At 40.7% G+C, this 18488-nt stretch overlaps 1 protein-coding gene across 1 annotated transcript in view; it reads left to right on the forward strand.

Moving 5' to 3' along the window:
• The window catches only part of ADAMTS12 (ADAM metallopeptidase with thrombospondin type 1 motif 12), a 190730-nt gene that overhangs the window by 129303 nt on the left and 42939 nt on the right, over positions 1 to 18488 (forward strand). Inside the window, exons 12-15 of the mRNA XM_058170200.1 lie at positions 1234 to 1403; positions 3810 to 3943; positions 9354 to 9474; positions 17146 to 17390. Of these exons, the coding sequence (XP_058026183.1) occupies positions 1234 to 1403; positions 3810 to 3943; positions 9354 to 9474; positions 17146 to 17390 (670 nt within the window). The remainder of the gene's footprint in view (positions 1 to 1233; positions 1404 to 3809; positions 3944 to 9353; positions 9475 to 17145; positions 17391 to 18488) is intronic.

The raw sequence follows: 18488 nt of genomic DNA on the forward strand, positions 1-18488 counted from the left end.
CTTACTTCCAATGGAATAGAAAGAGCCCCTGTCATGGTTAAAGGTACCAGATCTGGGAGACTCCGAGTTTTAGTCCTGCAATAGGCATTAAGCCAATAGGGTGACTTTGGGCCAGTCACTCTCTCTCAGCCCCAGGAAAAGGCAATGACAAAAGGACTTATTCAAGCAGTTGCCAGGAGTCAAGAGAGACCCAAAGACACTACTATCTATCTATCTATCTATCTATCTATCTATCTATCTATCTATCTATCTATCTGGAAGGAAAGAAAGAAAGAGAAAGAAGGAAGGAAGGAAGGAAGGAAAAAGAAAGAAAGAAAGAAAGAAAGAAAGATGATATAGATAGATGATAGACAGACAGACAGACAGACAGACAGACAGATAGATAGATAGATGGATGATAGAGTAGAATGTAGCGTCCAATAGAAAGACATCTGCTTATCTTGATTAGATCTTCCTTTTTCTGAAAAGCCTTCATTGTTTAATTAAAGATAATAGAACAGTTGGTGTGAAGAGATACAAGATAGTTATGCCAATTTTGATAGGATCTGAAAGAATGTATAAAGTCTGTCAGCCATGGAATCCAATTGGGTGAATTTCAACCAGCCATTGTCTGTCAGCCCAAGCTATCTTATAAGGATATTGTTAAAAAAAATTAGAGAGGAAATGCCTAGAAAAAAAGTGAAATACAAATCTAAGAAACAAGCAGAAATTGAAACGTTTCTTTGAAGTAATTTGCTGTTGTGAAAAATGAAGAAAGAGATTATAGTTTGATTCAGAAAGCATCACTGTGGTACAGTGGTTGGATTCTGTTAATGTTTATTATATTTTATTTATTCATGTGTATCCCACCTTTATTATTTTTACAAATAACTGAAGATGACAATCATATCCAACACACCTTCCTCCTTCTATTTTTCCCGCAACAACAACCTTGTGAGGAGAATTAGGCTGAGAGAGAGTGACTGACTCAAGGTCATGTCAGATTAGCACAAGAAGTGAGAGTTTTGGAAGATATTTTCAAGTTTGTATAAATACCAGCAGCTCTTATGGCAGTTTTAGGAACCAGCGAGTTTAACTTCCTATTCAGTGTAATTTCTTTTCTGAATTTATCTCACAGTGTTGCTGTGAGGATAAAATGAAAAGCAAGGGTTCTGTATACATTTTGCCTTTTGGGAAAGAAAGGATGAAAAGAAGTTTGATTTCTTTATTTAAAAGTGACTTCTTCATTTTTAGACCACAGTTTGGAGGGAAGTATTGCACCGGGGAGAGAAAGCACTATCGTATGTGCAATGTTAAAAGGTGCCAAAAGTCGACACCAAATTTCCGTCAAATGCAGTGCAGTGAGTTTGATACAGTTGCCTACAAAAATGAATTCTACCAGTGGATTCCAGTTTATAATACAGGTAAAGAAAGGAAAATAATCTGCTAAGAATCTGGATAATAATCTGGTTAACAATCTAGACTTTGTTTAGATGAGTGTTTTCTTGTCAATACAGGCACAGTTTATGAAAATACCTCAAAAATATTGCACTAAAGAATTAAGGAGAAGGATACTGCTACTACAGGTAGTCCTTGACTTACAACCACAATTGATCCCAAAATTTATGTCACTAAACAAGACAATCGCTGAATTTATGATCTTTGTTGCAACAGTTGTTGAATGAATCACTGTGGTTGTTAAGTCAGTCACACGGTTATTAAGTGAATCTGGCTTCCCCATTGACTCTGCTTGTCAGAAATTTGCAAAGGGGAATGATGTGAACCTTGGGACTCTTCAACCATCATAAATATGAGTCAGTTGCCAAGCATCTGAAGTTTGATCATGTGATCATGGGGATGCTGCAATGGTTGTAAGTATGAAAAACAGTCATAAGTCACTTTTTTCAGTGCCGTTGAACAGTTGCTAAACGAACTGTTGTATGTTGAGGACTATCTGTAGTATAGAGTGGACTATAGTTGAGGTTGCTCCTTCCAGCCAATAATCCACTCCTTCCTGGGGTGGATCCTTGGATCCAATGGCTAAAATACCTTCCTGGAGCAGCTCTTCATCACTACCCATTTTGGTTATTCTTTTTTTGTTGTTGTTGTTCTTCCTGTTCCTTGGCTTGAGCAAAGCCAGCAGTCTTTCCTCTTCTTTGCTTTGTGTTGTGTCTTGTCCGCTCTCACCGCAGCCGGGGTCTGCTTATCTGCTCCCGAACACGGAGGAATGTATGCCTCCTGGCCCCAGTCCTGGCTCCATGCCCAGACAAGCTGCAGAGGAGGGAGCATCCCCCAGCCCCAGCCCTGGCTCCATGCCCAGGCAAACGGAGCAGCTAGACCCCTCCCCCTCCTCCACAGCATGTGAGCCTGAGGAAAGTTTACTTCCAACAGCTGATTGGAGTGACCCTCGCATCAGAAGATTGGATAGGTGGAGGCAACAGAAGGAAGGGAGGGGCAGGCCTTAATGAGTGCTGAGTCATGGAGCCACACCCCATGGCCTATATAAAGGATCTGCTTTCTGGCAGTCTCTGAGTCAGGCAAAGTCGAACTTATCTTGCTGAAGTCACTTACTGGTCTCCTGCCTGCTCTGAGGACTTTGCTAGGACTTTGGGCAGAGCTGCAGAGGCAAGCCTGATTCGGATTTCCCTGACCCGGCCGTCAGCGGAGGAGTGGGACACGACACTTTATTACTGAAAAGGAATACAATTCTGAGAGCAATTTCAGTATTTCGAGATGCTCTGTACATTCCTGTATTTTGGGTTGCTGACCTCAAAGAAGGAGGGGAAAAAAAGAATGAACACACACACACACACACACACACACACACACACACACACAGCGGGCAGTGAAAAGAAATGTGGGTAGGAGGCAAATGAATGAATATGAAGGATAAAAGAAAATTACATGCTTGGAGCGGAGTGCATAAATGCCTAAAAGCTAATGTTGGGGCTAAACTAAAATTAACACTTCCTATCCACTAACAAAAAGAAAAAAAAACAGTTTGTGGCTTCTACTGGGCAATTATTGTATTTTCAATGTATGGACATTTAAGCAGTAAAAGTTAAATTCTCAGTCTGGTTTTCCACTAATAATGTTTTTGGCCCACAAACGCAGCTGAGAATAAATAGTTTTGGAAGGTATTTACAAATATGTGTAAATATCAGCAGCTTTTATGGCAGTTTTAGGAACCAGCATGGCAGTTCCTTTATGTAAAATTACTCATGCCAATTGTTGGTTTTGTGAGGTAAACCTGAGGGCTATATTGTCTCTTATCTGAGAGCTCCCTTAGCAACATCTCTGCCTCATCTCCCTCTCTTGTGTCTTCATTTGGAACTGCTGCTATCTGAGTCCCAAGGTCTTCCTCACATACCATTACAGTGGTACCTTATACTCAACTACTTCGAAACTCACCAAATTTGGTACTCAATGCATTTCAATGTGAAAATTTTGTCCCAGTACTCATTGCTTGTTTGGTACTCAACGCACAAGCTAGAATTTGTCAGTGCGTGGTTGCCTTGTGACTCACTACCTTATTCCTTATGGGCAAACATTGTTTGTATTCACTGATTTTCGCATTCAGTGCAACTTCTGGACCCAATTAAGGATGAATACCAACGTACCACTGTACACCAATTTTCTGTGAAGCTTCTGTTAGGAACTGCAGAAAGACTGGAACGTAGATCCAACTGACTTTAGTTGGCTGAGTCACTGAAATACTAATTTTTACAAACAGCTTTGAATCTTTCGCATCAAGTGAAAGATCCTATTAAAATCTTACAATGTGACTTTAAAATATGCTTTATTGATGTAATATTTGGGATTTCCCCCAGCTAGTCCCTGTGAGCTGCAATGCCTCCCTACAAACCACCATTTTTCGGAGAAGATGTTAGATGCTGTAATTGATGGCACACCTTGCTTTGAAGGAAACAGCTACAGAGACGTCTGCATTAATGGCATGTGTAAGGTATTGGGTATGTTTCCTTCTCTGGAACCTTCATGGGACTTCAGATTTGCAGACTTGCAAAAATGGGCCAGGCAGATTATACTGGTGCCAATTTGTATGTCAGTGGTGGGCAACGTTTTGGTGGCCCAGCTATTATTTGGGAAGTGGATGATAAGACAATATGGTGGGTGGTGATGATTGGTGCTTTTCTTTATTTCAATGTCTTTTTTATTTCAAATATGGAGGGTAGGGAGATACCATTGAACTTTAGCAATTTTACTGTTAAGATTCAGCAAGCTCTGGAGATTGAAAGTTGTCCATCTCAGCTTCTTGGCTCTTCCTAGATAAGCTACCCAAATTTACACATTTCTTCTTCAAAGATGGGAGACAATCTAAGAATAGGATTGGGTCAGGGGTGGGCTCTACTTACCTTTACTACCGGTTCGCATTGTGCCTGCGCATGCGCGCACGCTCCACTCGTGCACGCACGTGTTCTACTGCACACGTTTTGATGATGTTTGGGTCAGTGGGGGGAGCCTCCTCACGGTTTTACTACCAATTCTATAGAACCGGTCCAAACCGAGGGCAACCCACCACTGGATTGGGTGGCCAGGTTCACAGAATCAGGCAAAAGCTGAGGATCATTGAAGTATAAGGTATTCTAAATGCTGGGATTGTAACACTGTATTTGGGTGAAGAAAGGATCTGAAGTGAAAGCCATTGGCAAGATAACATGCCTCATATGATCACAGTGCTTAATCCCAATTAGTGGACACTGTGGTTTCCAATGGAGACAGCCCAGCAACTAATTTAGAGAGTGCCAAAGATAGTTACAGATATTCCAATGAATTTATCATTGGTAGGAGGATTGAAAAACTGAAAATTTGGGGAATCGTGACCATGAAATATTTAGTAACAATAATGTGGCACATAAAGCTGATCTTAATATCTCCACAATCACGATGGGAAAATGTCTTAATAGCTGTTTAAGTAGGCCATTGCTTCATCCTCCTCTATTTTCTTTGAAATGCGTTTATGAAAAATAGGTTTCATTGGAATTGGTCCACAGGACATAATCAGAGATTTCTAGTTGATATTCTAACTCTCAAAACCATTTTAAATTGCTTGTTCAGTGGAGGTGGGTTTATTTAGGTTTGGGATATTGGGTGATTTTAAGAATGGGGTGGAAGTTTTCTATGATACTAAGAAACTGCAGAAAACTCTAGTGGTGCCAAAAAAAAAAAAAAAAGAGCCTGACTAGGTGGCTCAGTGGCTAAGACACTGAGCTTGTAAATCAGAAAGGTTGGCGGTTCGAATCCCTAGTACAGGCCTCCTGCGTGAGCAGGGGGTTGGACTAGATGACCTCCAAGATCCCTTCCAACTCTGTTACTGTTAAAACTGTTAAATTGTTAGGCCTTCTCCACTTTATGGCGTTCCATTTCACTCAATAAGTTTTCGATGGCCCCCAAATAATGGGAAGGTTGAATTGAAGCTCCCTACCCATCAAATGTTACCACATCTGCTGAAAGTGGCAAAATATTTTATGCTAGCTGTGAGAAATTATTTCTTCTAATTTCCCAGACTAGCATTTTCCTGATGACCCAGAGAGGGAGCCTGCCTATTTTTGTCATTGCAAAACCACCATAATAGTTCTAATAAAAATACACTCGTTATTTTAGATGATGACTGTCAAACAGTGTAAGAGTTTCAGACTTCTTAATGGAGCTGCAGAAGCATAAATCTGGAAGGCAGTTTATAAGATAATCATAACTTTATTTGGTATGGTTTCAAGTTGTGATATTGGTAATGCTTACTGAGAATAAAAGGCATTCTCTTGAGGTCATCCCATAACCGTTCTTTGGCTTGAAATAATGACTTGACATCTGAATAATCCAGTAATTGACACAAACTACTAATTCAAGTCTTTATGAACGAATGCTAATGAATCGACAAATATCTGACAGCTGGTAAATTATTAATATAAAACCTGCTATAGTGGACAGTCTAATAATTTGAAATTCCAGGGTCCAGTCATTAAACCACAATCAACAAAAGCTCAGAACTTGTTAGGCAAATCTTGAAAGGTTTTGTTGATTGTATCCCCAAAAGTATATATCAGTGATGGCTAACCTTTTCTGGACCAAGTGCCCAAAGCGCGTGCACACATACCCAAACCCCCCAAATGCAGTGCGCGTGCAGCCCCTGTGCATGCATCCCCCCATGTGTGTGCAGACCCCTCTATGCGCCCTGTCCCTGTACATGTGGCCCCCTTCACACGCCCAGCCCTCACGCATGTGACCCCCACGTGCCCCCCACACCCCGCCCATGTGCGGCAGAAATCCGAATACCAGCTGACCCGCAGGAAGCGCGCGCGCATGCGCAGCAAACCTGAACTGAGGCGACGGCTCATGTGCCATCAGACAAGGCTCTGCATGCCACCTCTGGCACACATGCCATAGGTTCACCATCATGGGTATATATAATCTGACATAAGAAAGCTAACGTTTCCTGCATTCTTATCTGAAAGCTGATGAGAGATTAGCTTTACAACCTAAAGTCAATTTCATGTGAAGGCATCAACATTTTGCAAGTCAAGCTTTTTTAAAATTAAAATTAAGTTTAAAGTTTTATGGCTGTTATCCTGGGGCATCATAAGAAGACACCCCGTTGCTTTTTTTTATTAACTCTGACCATATAATATTTCTGGAAAGATGAAAGAAAGAAAATGTGCAGAGATAGCATTAAACTATATACTATATACTGATAGTATATAGTTGTGTCCTCCAGTATATTCCTCACACACCCAGTCTGAAAAAGCCTCAAGAGAATGGATGGTTCTCTTGTAAATCTCTTAGGATTTAATGAAAATGTTTGAAGCTGCAGATCACTAGACAGCCAAATATCCATTGAAAGAGAAAACAATCCTTTGGCTTTCTTGAAAAAGTACAAGAACATAATAGCAATAGCAATAGCAGTTAGACTTATATATTGCTTTACAGTGCTTTACAGCCCATTCTAAGCGGTTTACAGAGTCAGCTTCTTGCCTTCAACAATTTGGGTCCTCATTTTACCAACCTCGGAAGGATGGAAGGCTGAGTCAATCTTGAGCCTGGTGAGATTTGAATTGCTAAATTGCAGTCAGCCGGCAGTCAGCAGAAGTAGCCTGCAGTACTGCACTCTAACCACCATAAGAATTTCTCTAAAAAGGTTTTTCAGTAGCATTTTTTTTCCATTCTACTGGGAAAAGTGAGACCCAGAGTGATATAATGGTTAAAAGTGCTGGACTAGGAGTGGAGTGACCCAGGATCTAGCCTTTCCTTAATTATGGAAGCCACTTTGGATCAGTCACTCCCTCTAATGAGAGCCAGGCTCAGCAACTAGGGTCTATGACAATTTGCCACAGCCAACTCGCTGCAAGACAACTTGCCACAGCCATCTCGCCACAGGACAACTTGGTGCGGGACAAGAGTTACACTAATATCAAAGAAATAGTGGAATAGAATCATTAAAGAAAGGATGCAAAAGGAGGGACAAAACGAAATGTGTATGGCAAAAATTAAAATAATTTTTAGTTATTTTAAATAATTAAATAGAATTGTTAAATTGTCCCCCAACGAGTTGGCATGGCGAGTTGTCCTACCGCAAGTTGACTGTGATGAGTTAGCTGTGGCAAGTTGTCTATGGTGAGTTGTCCATGCTGAATTGGCTACAGTAAGTTGACTGTGACAAATTGTCCCATTCCCCAGCGAACTAACTGGCTGAAGAACAAAGCTCCTCATTGCATCATCCGCTAGTAGCTTCTCTATGTAAACCACGTGAGTGCAATGCAAAGCAAGGGCACACTGAAGCTAAACGAGACAAACATTAAGAGCAACATATTGCATGAGAACGTGTAGGGAAAAAGTAGGATAGTTTTTCTGCAGGATGCTACACAGCACCAATAAAAGAGAATATTTACAGCTCAGGGTTGAAATGAGGGGTCCTCGGTGCTCTCTGAGCTCGGTTGTTTTGTTGCAGACATGTCATTACCCAGACTAGGTAACCTCATCAGTGCTAACATCACCATCAATGCTACACATATTTCTGAAGTTTGCTGTTGAGTTTGGCAGGTTCAAAATCAGGAAACATAACAGGACCATCTGCAATACCGTGTTTCCTCAAAAATAAGATCCTGTCTTATATTTTTTTGAACCCCGAAATAAGCGCTTGGCCTTATTTTCCGGGAGGTCTTATTATTTTGGGGCGCATGGAGCAATATGGGGCTCCTCTTGCCATCTTACCTGATTTCCAGCTCTGTGTTTAATTATTTTTGGCGAGGGCTTATTTCTGGAGCAGGCTTATTTGAGTGCATGCGCTCAAAAGCCCAATTGGGCTTATTATCAGGGGACGTCTTATTTTTGGAGAAACAGTATTTTCTCCAACATACTGACATGCTTGAACTGGTCAGAATGGTGATGGATTAGGGAGAAAGTTATTTGTCTTCATCAGTGCTCCTTTAAACATATATGAGCTCCATGTCTGTGGAGATTCTCAGTCATCCAGGACATGGTTTCCCAAAGGTGCTTTTTCAAAAGTTCAATTTTGTAATGTTCTAAGTTCTTTCCCCGCCCGCCCCCCCCCGCCCCTGGGGTCTGTTCCCCTAGTGGAGAACAAGGATAGTACTTCTTTGTTGTTGATTGGCTAAGCCCTTTGACAGCCGGTATAAAAGAGCTGTCAAACAGAGAGGGAGAGAGTTTTTGTTCGTTTGTATTGGTAACTACTGTTAGCAACATTAAAGGTTAATAAAGTAATTTACCTGCTATCCAGAGTCCTGCCTACCCATTGCCGGCACCTGAACTCACAACACAATAAATTTGCCTTTTGAAAAAGTACCTTTGCATATCATCTATTGTAATGTCCTTCCTGTCAAAGACTACTTCAGCTTTAATTGCAATAATACAAGAGGAACCAATAGATTTAAACTTAATGTCAACCGCTTTAATCTAGATTGCAGAAAATATGACTTCTGTAACAGAATCATCAGTGCTTGGAATACTTTACCTGACTCTGTGGTCTCTTCTCATAATCCTAAAAGCTTTAACCAAAAACTTTCTACTATTGACCTCACCCCATTCCTAAGAGGACCATAAGGGGCGTGCATAAGCGCACAAATGTGCCTACCGTTCCTGTCCTATTGTTTTTCTTTTCTTCTATACCTTTATATACTATATAACCTTTCTGTATGATAGTTACATATATTGTTGTGACAAAATAAATAAATAAATAAATAAAATAAATAAATATATAGGCTCCATGGGTTAATAGGATGGAAAGTTAAGGGTAAAGTTATTTTTAATTTATATGTAATTGATACTTTAAAGAAAAAAATAAATGTATCAGTCCTGACAAACACATGTAACATTTATTCTGAAAAAGGCTCTTTTTCTTTTAGACTGTTGGCTGTGATTATGAAATCAATTCCAATGCCACTGAAGATCAGTGTGGAGTTTGTTTAGGAGATGGATCTTCTTGCCAAACAGTGAAGATAACATTCAACCAGAGTGAAGGATTAGGTAAAGAGACTTTCCTTCACACTATCAGTTTGCTTTACCCATTTCAAATATTCTGTAGAAAAGTATGAACAACTAGCCCAAGAAGAATAAATCTTGAAAACAGCCCAGAGGAAAGGTAGGAAAATAGTATTTCTATTTGTTTTTCTCCTGATCTTTCCAATCAGATACTTGTATTCTTCATGAAAACCCTTAATGTTCTAAAACATGAAGGTGTCACACTCAATTTCATTGAGGGCCTCATCAGGGTTGTGTTTGACCTCGGGGGGGGGGGGGTGGAGGGGGGTGGTCAGCTTGATGTCACTCGTGTCAGGGGCGTCTGTCGTGGCCCAAGTGCTCTGCCAGCGAAAATGGACTCCCGAGCCCTGCTTTCAGCTGCGACAGCCTCCTGCAGCCCTCTGCCAGCAAAAACAGAGTTCGAGGGGGGGGGCTGTGTGCGCCCCCTCAGGCCCCATTTTCAGTTGCAAAGGTTAACTGCAGCACTCTTCCAGCAAAAACGGAGCTCAGAGCTCCATTTTCGCTGGCAGAGGGTTGCAGGAGGCCGTCACAGCCAAAAATGAAGCCTGGGCGGGCCACGCGGCCCTCCCGAGATTCATTTTCGCTGCTAGAGGTACCATGCGCCGGTCCTTTGCTGGACCGGCCCATAGTACAAAGGACCATGTGCCGGTCTTTTGCTGCTTGCAGGTTGGCCCCATGGGCCAGATCTAAGCATCCCGCTGGACAGATCTGGCCCACAAATCTTGAGTTTGACACCCCTGCATTAGATGTTCAAAAAAATACAATTACAGGTAGTCCTTGACTTACAACCATTTGTTTAATGACCATTCAAAATTACAATGGCACTGAAAAAAGTGAATTACAATCATTCCTCGCACTTATGATCAGCACAGCAGCCTCACAGTCATGTGATAAAAACTGGGGGGCTTGACGACTGGCATATATTTATGGCCAGTTGCAGTGTCCTGGATAATGAAATCACCTTTTGCAACCTTCCCAGACAGCTTCCGACAAGCAATGTGGGAAATATCAAGATTCACTAACAACTGCATGGTTCACTTAACAACTGTAATGATCTGCTTAGTAACCATGGCAAAAAAAAAGGCTGTAAAAATGGATATGACATATTTAACAACCACCTTACTTAGTAACAGAAAGTCTGGTTTCAATTGTGTTTGTAAGTCAATAGCTAACTACCTGTATTGTATAGTCCAGTGATGAAATCTGAACCGGTTTGCTACTGGTTCAGTGGCCGTGCATCCGTGTTGCTTACCAAGGGCGCACTGCACATGCACATGCGCTGTTCGCACCAAATACGTGCTGCACACACATGCACAGTATGTGCCAAAAAGAAGCTTGGGAAGGTAAGTAGAACGGGGGAGGGGAAATCAGCTGTGGCGCGCGATCTTGGGAACCTTTTTCAAACTTTTTTAAAGCATTTTTACTATCGATTCGGGCAAATAGGTAGTAAAAAGTGCTTTAAATATTTTAAAAAAGAGATTCCGACAATCACAGCTATGCCATGCGATCGTCCGAGCCTTTTCAAAACTTTTTTAAAGCATTTTTTTACTATCTATTCACCCGAACCAGTAATATGAAAATGCTTAAAAAGTTAAAAAAAATAGTTCCAACGATCAGCTGAGCGACGCGTGATCATCAGAACTTCTTTTTTTTTTTACATTTTTTTACTACCGGTTCGGTGAACCAGTAGCATTTTTTACTACCGATTCGGATGAACCAGCCCAAACCTGTAGCATTTCACTCCTTGTATTGTCCATATAAAATACATGGATCCAAAGACTTCTTTGCAGTGCAGGGATTCAAATAAATGAAAATATTTGTAGCTCGGGGTTAAAATGAGGGGTTCTTGGTGCTCTCTGAGCTTGGTTGTTATCCTTGGTTTATTACCCAAACTAGGTAACATCATCACTGACTAGCATTGATGGTATTATTTAGTTTGGATAATGAAAAGTCTGCAAGAAAACAACCAAGCTCAGAGAAGACCAAGGGTCCCTCAGTGCAGGGGTGGGCTACTTTTTCTGGCCCTGTATATCGATGCAATGTCCTGGATTATAGGGCTTGGCATGTAGCTTAATACTAAAAAAAAAAATTTAATTTTGAAGGACCATAAGAATATCAGGAAACTTGCACCCAGAAAAGTTAGGTTGCCTTCATCACTCCATTAGAAGTTGCATCCGCTGCAAGAAACTTCGGACAATATTTCCTGTTGAAGATAAAGATGTTTGGATGAGTGCAAACACATGCTCGCTTTCCAATTTTATTTGGCAAGTATCAAGGAAGAAAGTCTTTGAATCTTGCTGGGATGAACACTAGCTAGAAAGGATAGAAATCATACTAGCTGAGTTACTTCATTAGAAAAATTCTCAAATTCTGAATAAGCATTCTTTTTATTTGGACTAATTAAAGGGTCCTATGTAAAGCCCTTTTTCTCTTGGTACCGGTAGTCCTCAACTTACAACCACAACTGAGCCCAAAATTTCAGTTGTTAAGTGGGACATTTGTTAAGTGAGTTTTGACCCATGTTATAACCCTTCTTGCCACAGTTGTTAAGTGAATCATAAGCTAAATCTGGCTTCCCCATTGACTTTTCTTGTCAGAAGGTCTCAAAAGGTGATCACACGACCTAGAGACACAGCAAAGGTCATAAATATGAACCAGTTGCCAAGCATCTAAATTTTGAGCCCATGTTCATGGGGATGCTGCAAAGGTCACAACTGTGAAAAACAGTTGTAAGCCACATTTTTCAGTGCCATTGTAACTTGGTCACTAAATGAACAGATGTAAGTCGAGGACTACCTGTATATTATTTTGACTTTTTAAAAGTCGGCAGGTGCAGAGGAAATGAAAAGCTGAAAAATATGAAGCAATATTTTTAACGGTAGGTTCCTAACTCTATGAATCGAAAGGCATTTTGCAGCTATTTTGTCTTCATCCATTCTACCCCATCCCACCATTTGGATTTTCTATAGTTATAGAATAGAATAGAATAGAATAGAATAGAATAGAATAGAATAGAATAGAATAGAATAGAATAGAATAGAATAGAATAGATGCATATGCTCTCAGTGTACATAAAAGAAAAGATACCTTCATCAAGGTACAACACTTACAACACTTAATGATAGTCATAGCGAACAAATAAGCAATCAAATCATATTAGGAAACTGTCAATATAAATTGTAAGGATCCCAGCAACAAGGTTACAGTCATAAAGTCATAAGTGGGGGGAGATGGGTGATAGGAGCATTGAGAAGATTAATAGTAGTGCAGACTTAGTAACTAGTTTGACTGTTGAGGGAATTATTTGTTTGGCAGAGTGATGGCGTTTGGGAAAAAACTGTTCTTGTGTCTAGTTGTTCTGGTGTGCAGTGCTCTATAGCATCGTTTTGAGGGTAGGAGTTGAAACAGTTTATGTCCAGAATGTGAGGGGTTTGTAAATATTTTCACAGCCCTCTTTTTGACTCGTGCAGTATACAGGTCCTCAATAGAAGGCAGGTTGGTAGTAATTGTTTTTTCTGCAGTTCTAATTATCCTCTGAAGTCTGTGTCTGTCTTGTTGGGTTGCAGAACTAAACCAGACAGTTATAGAGGTGCAGATGACAGACTCAATAATTCCTCTGTAAAACTGTATCAGCAGCTCCTTGGGCAGTTTGAGCTTCCTGAGTTGGCGCAGAAAGTACATTCTTTGTTGTGCTTTTTTAGAGAAAGGGTGGAATGCATGGTGAGAGAAGCTGAAAGAATTAGAGCAAAGGGCTGTACCGTTTGACCCTGTGCTATTTGGTGAACCAAGCACAGTAACTGCAAAATAAACGGCTTATCTAGAAATATTTCTGAAGATCCAGTAGTCCAAGCAGTCAAAGAAATGCATTGAACGGGGGCTCTCAGACAAGTATGAATAAAATTGCAGCGTCCAAATCTTATCACATTAAATGAAGTGCACTACAAAGCTTTACTACTGCTGCCCCGTAATTATGCTTAGAAGTTATCTTCCAAGAGGGAAAAATAGCCCATAATTACTAGATTTTAGAAATGGAGGGTCTTTGGGCATTACTACTTTTCTCTTTTGATGAGGATTTGTCAGTTTCTCTTTGCTGGTCTCTTGCAATTAGATTCTTGGTTTACTATTATTATTTTTTTTAAAAGGGGGGAGATGAAAAGGTCAATGCTCTTCGTTCATGTCAGACTTAATTACTACACAGGCCACAGAGGATCTACAAACAAGTGAAGATTTGTGCGAAGGAAGGAGGGAGGGAGCGAGGGAAGCAAGGGGAGACAGAGGTCAAAGGTCAGCCAAAGGATGCATATGTGCACACAAAAACACACGGTTCTCTGTCTGTGTGGGACACAGCAGATCTGATCCAAATGAACTCCACTGAAAGAATAACGGTAAATAAAGGTAATCCTTGAGTTAACAACAGTACATTTATTTCAAAGTTACAACATCATTGAAAAAAGTGATATTTTTCTTTCCTTTTTTTAAAAAACAAAATGTGATATTGCACTGTGGTTTAATTTATGTAGAAGACAATTGTTACATTATTATTTTATTATTATTTTATTTTGTCACAACAGTATATATAAGCATAAGCATGAAAGGTGGCTGGATGGAGTCACTGAAACAGTAGGCATGAGTTTAAATGGACTCCAGAGGATGGTAGAGGACAGGAAGACCTGGAGGAATGTTGTCCATGGGGTTGCGATGGGTCGGACACGACTTCGTGACTAACAACAACAACAAAAAGCATGAAACAACTATACAACATATAAGCGTATATATAATGAAAGGAAACAATAGGACAGGAACGGTAGGCACTTTTGTGCTATTATGCATGCCCCTTATAGTCCTCTTAGGAATGGGGTGAGGTCAATGGTAGACAGTTTTTGGTTAAAGCTTTTGGGAGTTTGAGAAGAGACCACAGAGTCAGGTAGTGTGTTCCAAGCGTTAACAACTCTGTTACAAAAGTCAGCGGAGTTCTAAGTTTTCTAATCCCAGGATTTCAAGTTTGGTGATATAAGGTATTTTGTTGTTTTCAGAGGAGCGGAGAACTCTTCTTGTAAAATATTTCTGGACGGGTTCAATTGTATTAATGTCAGAGATGTGGTATGGGTTCCAGACAAGTGAACTGTATTCAAGAATAGGTCTAGCAAATGTTTTGTATGCTCTGGTTAGTAGTGTAGAGTTTTTGGAAAAGAAGCTACGCAAAATTAGGTTTACAACTCTTAGAGCCTTTTTTGCTATGTAGTTGCAGTGGGCTTTGGCACTTAGATCATTTGATATGAAAACTCCAAGGTCTTTTACAGGGTGGGGGTCATCAGTAAGATAATGTTCATCAAGTTTGTACTTAGTGTTTGGGTTCTTTTTTCCAATATGTAAGACTGAGCATTTGCTGATTGAGATTTGTAGTTGCCAAGTTTTAGACCAATTGGATACAAAGTCAAGGTCTTTTTGAAGGGTAGTAGTATTGTTGGTGGTGTTAAATAGTTTGACATCGTCAGCAAAGAGAACACAATAACTTGAGATATGGTCACAGAGATCATTTATGTATAGTATGAAGAGCGTTGGTCCAAGAACGCTGCCTTGAGGAACGCCACTCTTGACAGGAACAGGATTTGATAGAGTGTTGCCAATTTTGACCACTTGTTGTCTCTTTGACAGGAAAGCAGTTATCCAATTGTGAAGAGGTCCTGAAATGCCGTAGGATTTTAGTTTTAGGAGAAGTTTATCATGTACTACGGAATCAAAAGCTTATGGCTCCATTGTGGCCATAAGTTGAGGACTACCTGTATTAAAGTTGATATCGAACTTGCCTATAATATTAAATGAGATTAGTGATGTCATCCCATTCGATAGATAAATATTAAGAGTAATTAGTTCCTTATATATTAGGGGCTACATAATTAAACATAAGATATGTGTTACAGTTTCAATACCCGCTATCCCTCCCAAGAGAGATGTCTTTGTAGGCATTGTCTTTTTTATTTTTTAAAAAAAAATACAAATGATGCAGACATAGTAGATACACATCTAAATACAAAAAAAGAAAGAAAAAAGAAAAAAAACATTACAGTTTTACACCTCCACCCACCGGAGACCATTTTTCCCCCCTTACATTTCTTCGTCTATAACAGGGGTCTCCAACCTTGGGAACTTTAAGCCTGGAGGACTTCAACTCCCAGAATTCTGGCAGTTGAAGTCCTCCAGGCTTAAAGTTGCCAAGGTTGGAAACCCCTGGTCTATAACAACTAAAAGCTATATAAATTGTGCCCTTATCCCCTCCAAAACAACATATATTCTTGAGTAGGTTTATTCCCTTTGCCTTCCACCAACACTGATTTTATAAAATCCCCCCATATTTCATTATAATTGTTTGCTTTGATCATTCCTTTTTTAAATTTAATTTCTGTTGTTAATTTATCATTTGTTGCCATACGCCAAATTTCATTATACTGCTCATTTCTTTGAATATCCCAATTTCGTCCCCAATATTTAGCCATCACTAATCGAGCTGCCATTATCTTTGCAAGCATTGTCAAAAGGTACCAACAACCCTTTCTTTAGGCTTATTCATCCAAACCCTATTAAATAGGAAGGTTTTTATTTGATATGAATAGGAATCGCAGCTTTATCCAGAATGCCAGCTGAAATTTGTTGTGCAGCTAGGGAAATGATCCATATTTTCAGCTATTGTTCCTTTTCTGTCCAATGAAAGCTATCAATTTCTCCTTGAGAAAATGAGGGAAGCGCGAAGCTTTGCTACAAAGCATTTTGGGGGAAAGAGCATGGAGAATACGCATCCATAACCGAACACCAATGTTTAACTATTCCAAAGTTACGTAAGACTTTTGTCTGGTGCTTATGGAAAAGGGAAGAGAAAGGTTATATAGCTTCAGTTTGTTGTTCTCCCCACTATGTTTTATCTGTGGGTTTACAGCTATTTTGAAATTAAATATATCCAGTATTGTTCTATAAAACTCTGTACTGATAGTCCTCCACTTAGGACCACAGTTAGGACTGGAACCTTCTTCACTAAGCAATGCAGCCCAATTTTATGACTTTTTTGCCATGGTTGTTAAGCGTATCACTGCAGTCTTGAAACAAATCCAACTTGCTCCATTTACCTTGCTTGTCAGAAGCCTAGGTCACAAACGGATATCACACAATCCTAGGACACTGCAACCTTCCTAAATACATGTCAGTTGTCAAGTGTCTGAATTTTGATCACAGGGACGTGGTGATGGTCATAAGTGTGAGGACTGCTTGTAAATCACTTTTTTCAGCGCTGTTGTAACTTCAAATGGTTGTTAAACAAATGGATGACTGCCTATAAGGTAAACTTGAAGGACCTTTAATGTATGTGTTAGAAATTTCTGGGCCAAAAATCTACATATAGGTGTATATCCATTACAAAGAAGTTGTGAAGAGATGCTTAAATTTCATTAATAAAATTAATATTTCAATATGTTAAAAACCTCCTGGACTGCTAGATGGGACGAAAAGTGCTAGAGGTCAATATTGCTCACCTCTGTTCTAAGCCACAGGTAGGCTATTGTCTTTTGGGCCTTAAAAGTCCCAACATCTTGGACCACTCAGTGATGTCCGCTGGGCTTCAAGAACACCTGGAGGTGTTTTTAAATCCATTTTGTCTTCCTCACATAGGTTACGTTGACATTGGCCTGATTCCCAAAGGCGCAAGACACATCAAAGTGGTCGAAGTGTCAGAAGCAGGCAATTTCCTTGCGCTTCGCAGCGAAGACCCTCAGAAGTATTATCTCAACGGAGGATTTATTATTCAGTGGAATGGAGATTACGAAGTGGCGGGAACAATATTTCAGTATGGAAGAAAAGGAGATTTGGAAAACCTCACTGCTTCCGGACCCACAAATGAATCCTTGTGGCTGCAGGTATGCCAGCATGTCACGTGATGGGTGTGATACAGACTCTGAATGTAGTACAGAAAGGGAATTGTCAACATTTGTAACTTTTCTCATGTCACATGCTTTTGCTGCTGCAAGTACACACATTGGATCCAATGTGTTTCAACTAAGGTGCATCAAGCTTTCTCTTCCTTGGGGACTTTGCAAAAATTGTCCACCCGTAGTACCTTAACTACTCCTTAGACTAGACCAGGGTGGATAACTGTGGGCTGTTTATGACCTGTTGACTTCAACTCCCAGAGTTTCTGAGCATGAGAACTGAAGTCCACAGATTGTAAACAGGCCATAATTACCCACCCCTTGACTAGACATTTGGGCTGAGAAGGTTTTCTAGAAAACAGTCCTGGTCGATTTCTGGTTCGGTTGCCCCAGTCTACTCCTACTAATCTGCCACTCTTCTCAATCTACTACCAGAGCCAAAGGTTTGATTCTGTCATGTGATTGTGTTTGCCCTAGATCAGTGATCTAGGCAATTTTTTTGTACCGAGTGCCCAAAGCGTGCACATGCACATGCACATGCATGAGCATGTACCCAAACCCCCAAAATGCAATGCGAGCATCCCTGCATATGCATCCCACACATGTGTCCGTACGCGCCCTTCCCACCCACCCCCATCCCCATCCCATTTTGGTTTCCAGGTTGGTGCAGGAGGTTTACCAGGCCCAACTGGGAAGCCAAAACGGAGCGCAGGGGCGCCATGCGAGGCTCCCCTGCACCCCGTTTTGGGCTACTCCTGAATGAACCTGCACCCTCCCCTGTGCATGCGTCATGCCCATGTGTGCATGCGTCCCCTGCATGCGCCCCTCCTCCCACGCATGCGCCGGCAGAGACCCGAAGACCAGCTGGCTGGTGCACAGTGTAGCTAGGCTGGGGTGACAGCTGGCATGCCCGCAAAGAGGACTCTGTGTGCCAGCTGTGGCGCATATGCCATTGGTTCACCAATTCGGCCGTAGATGTATTTATTGGTCACCTTTTTCTTATTTGGAAAACAACAATAAGAAGATGATTTTGCAGCTGTAGAGCATATTGCCGACAGATTTAATTAGAGTATTATTCCCGGGGCC

The sequence above is a fragment of the Ahaetulla prasina genome, chromosome 2 (genome assembly GCF_028640845.1).
Source record: "Ahaetulla prasina isolate Xishuangbanna chromosome 2, ASM2864084v1, whole genome shotgun sequence".
In the NCBI taxonomy this organism is placed as follows: domain Eukaryota; kingdom Metazoa; phylum Chordata; class Lepidosauria; order Squamata; family Colubridae; genus Ahaetulla; species Ahaetulla prasina.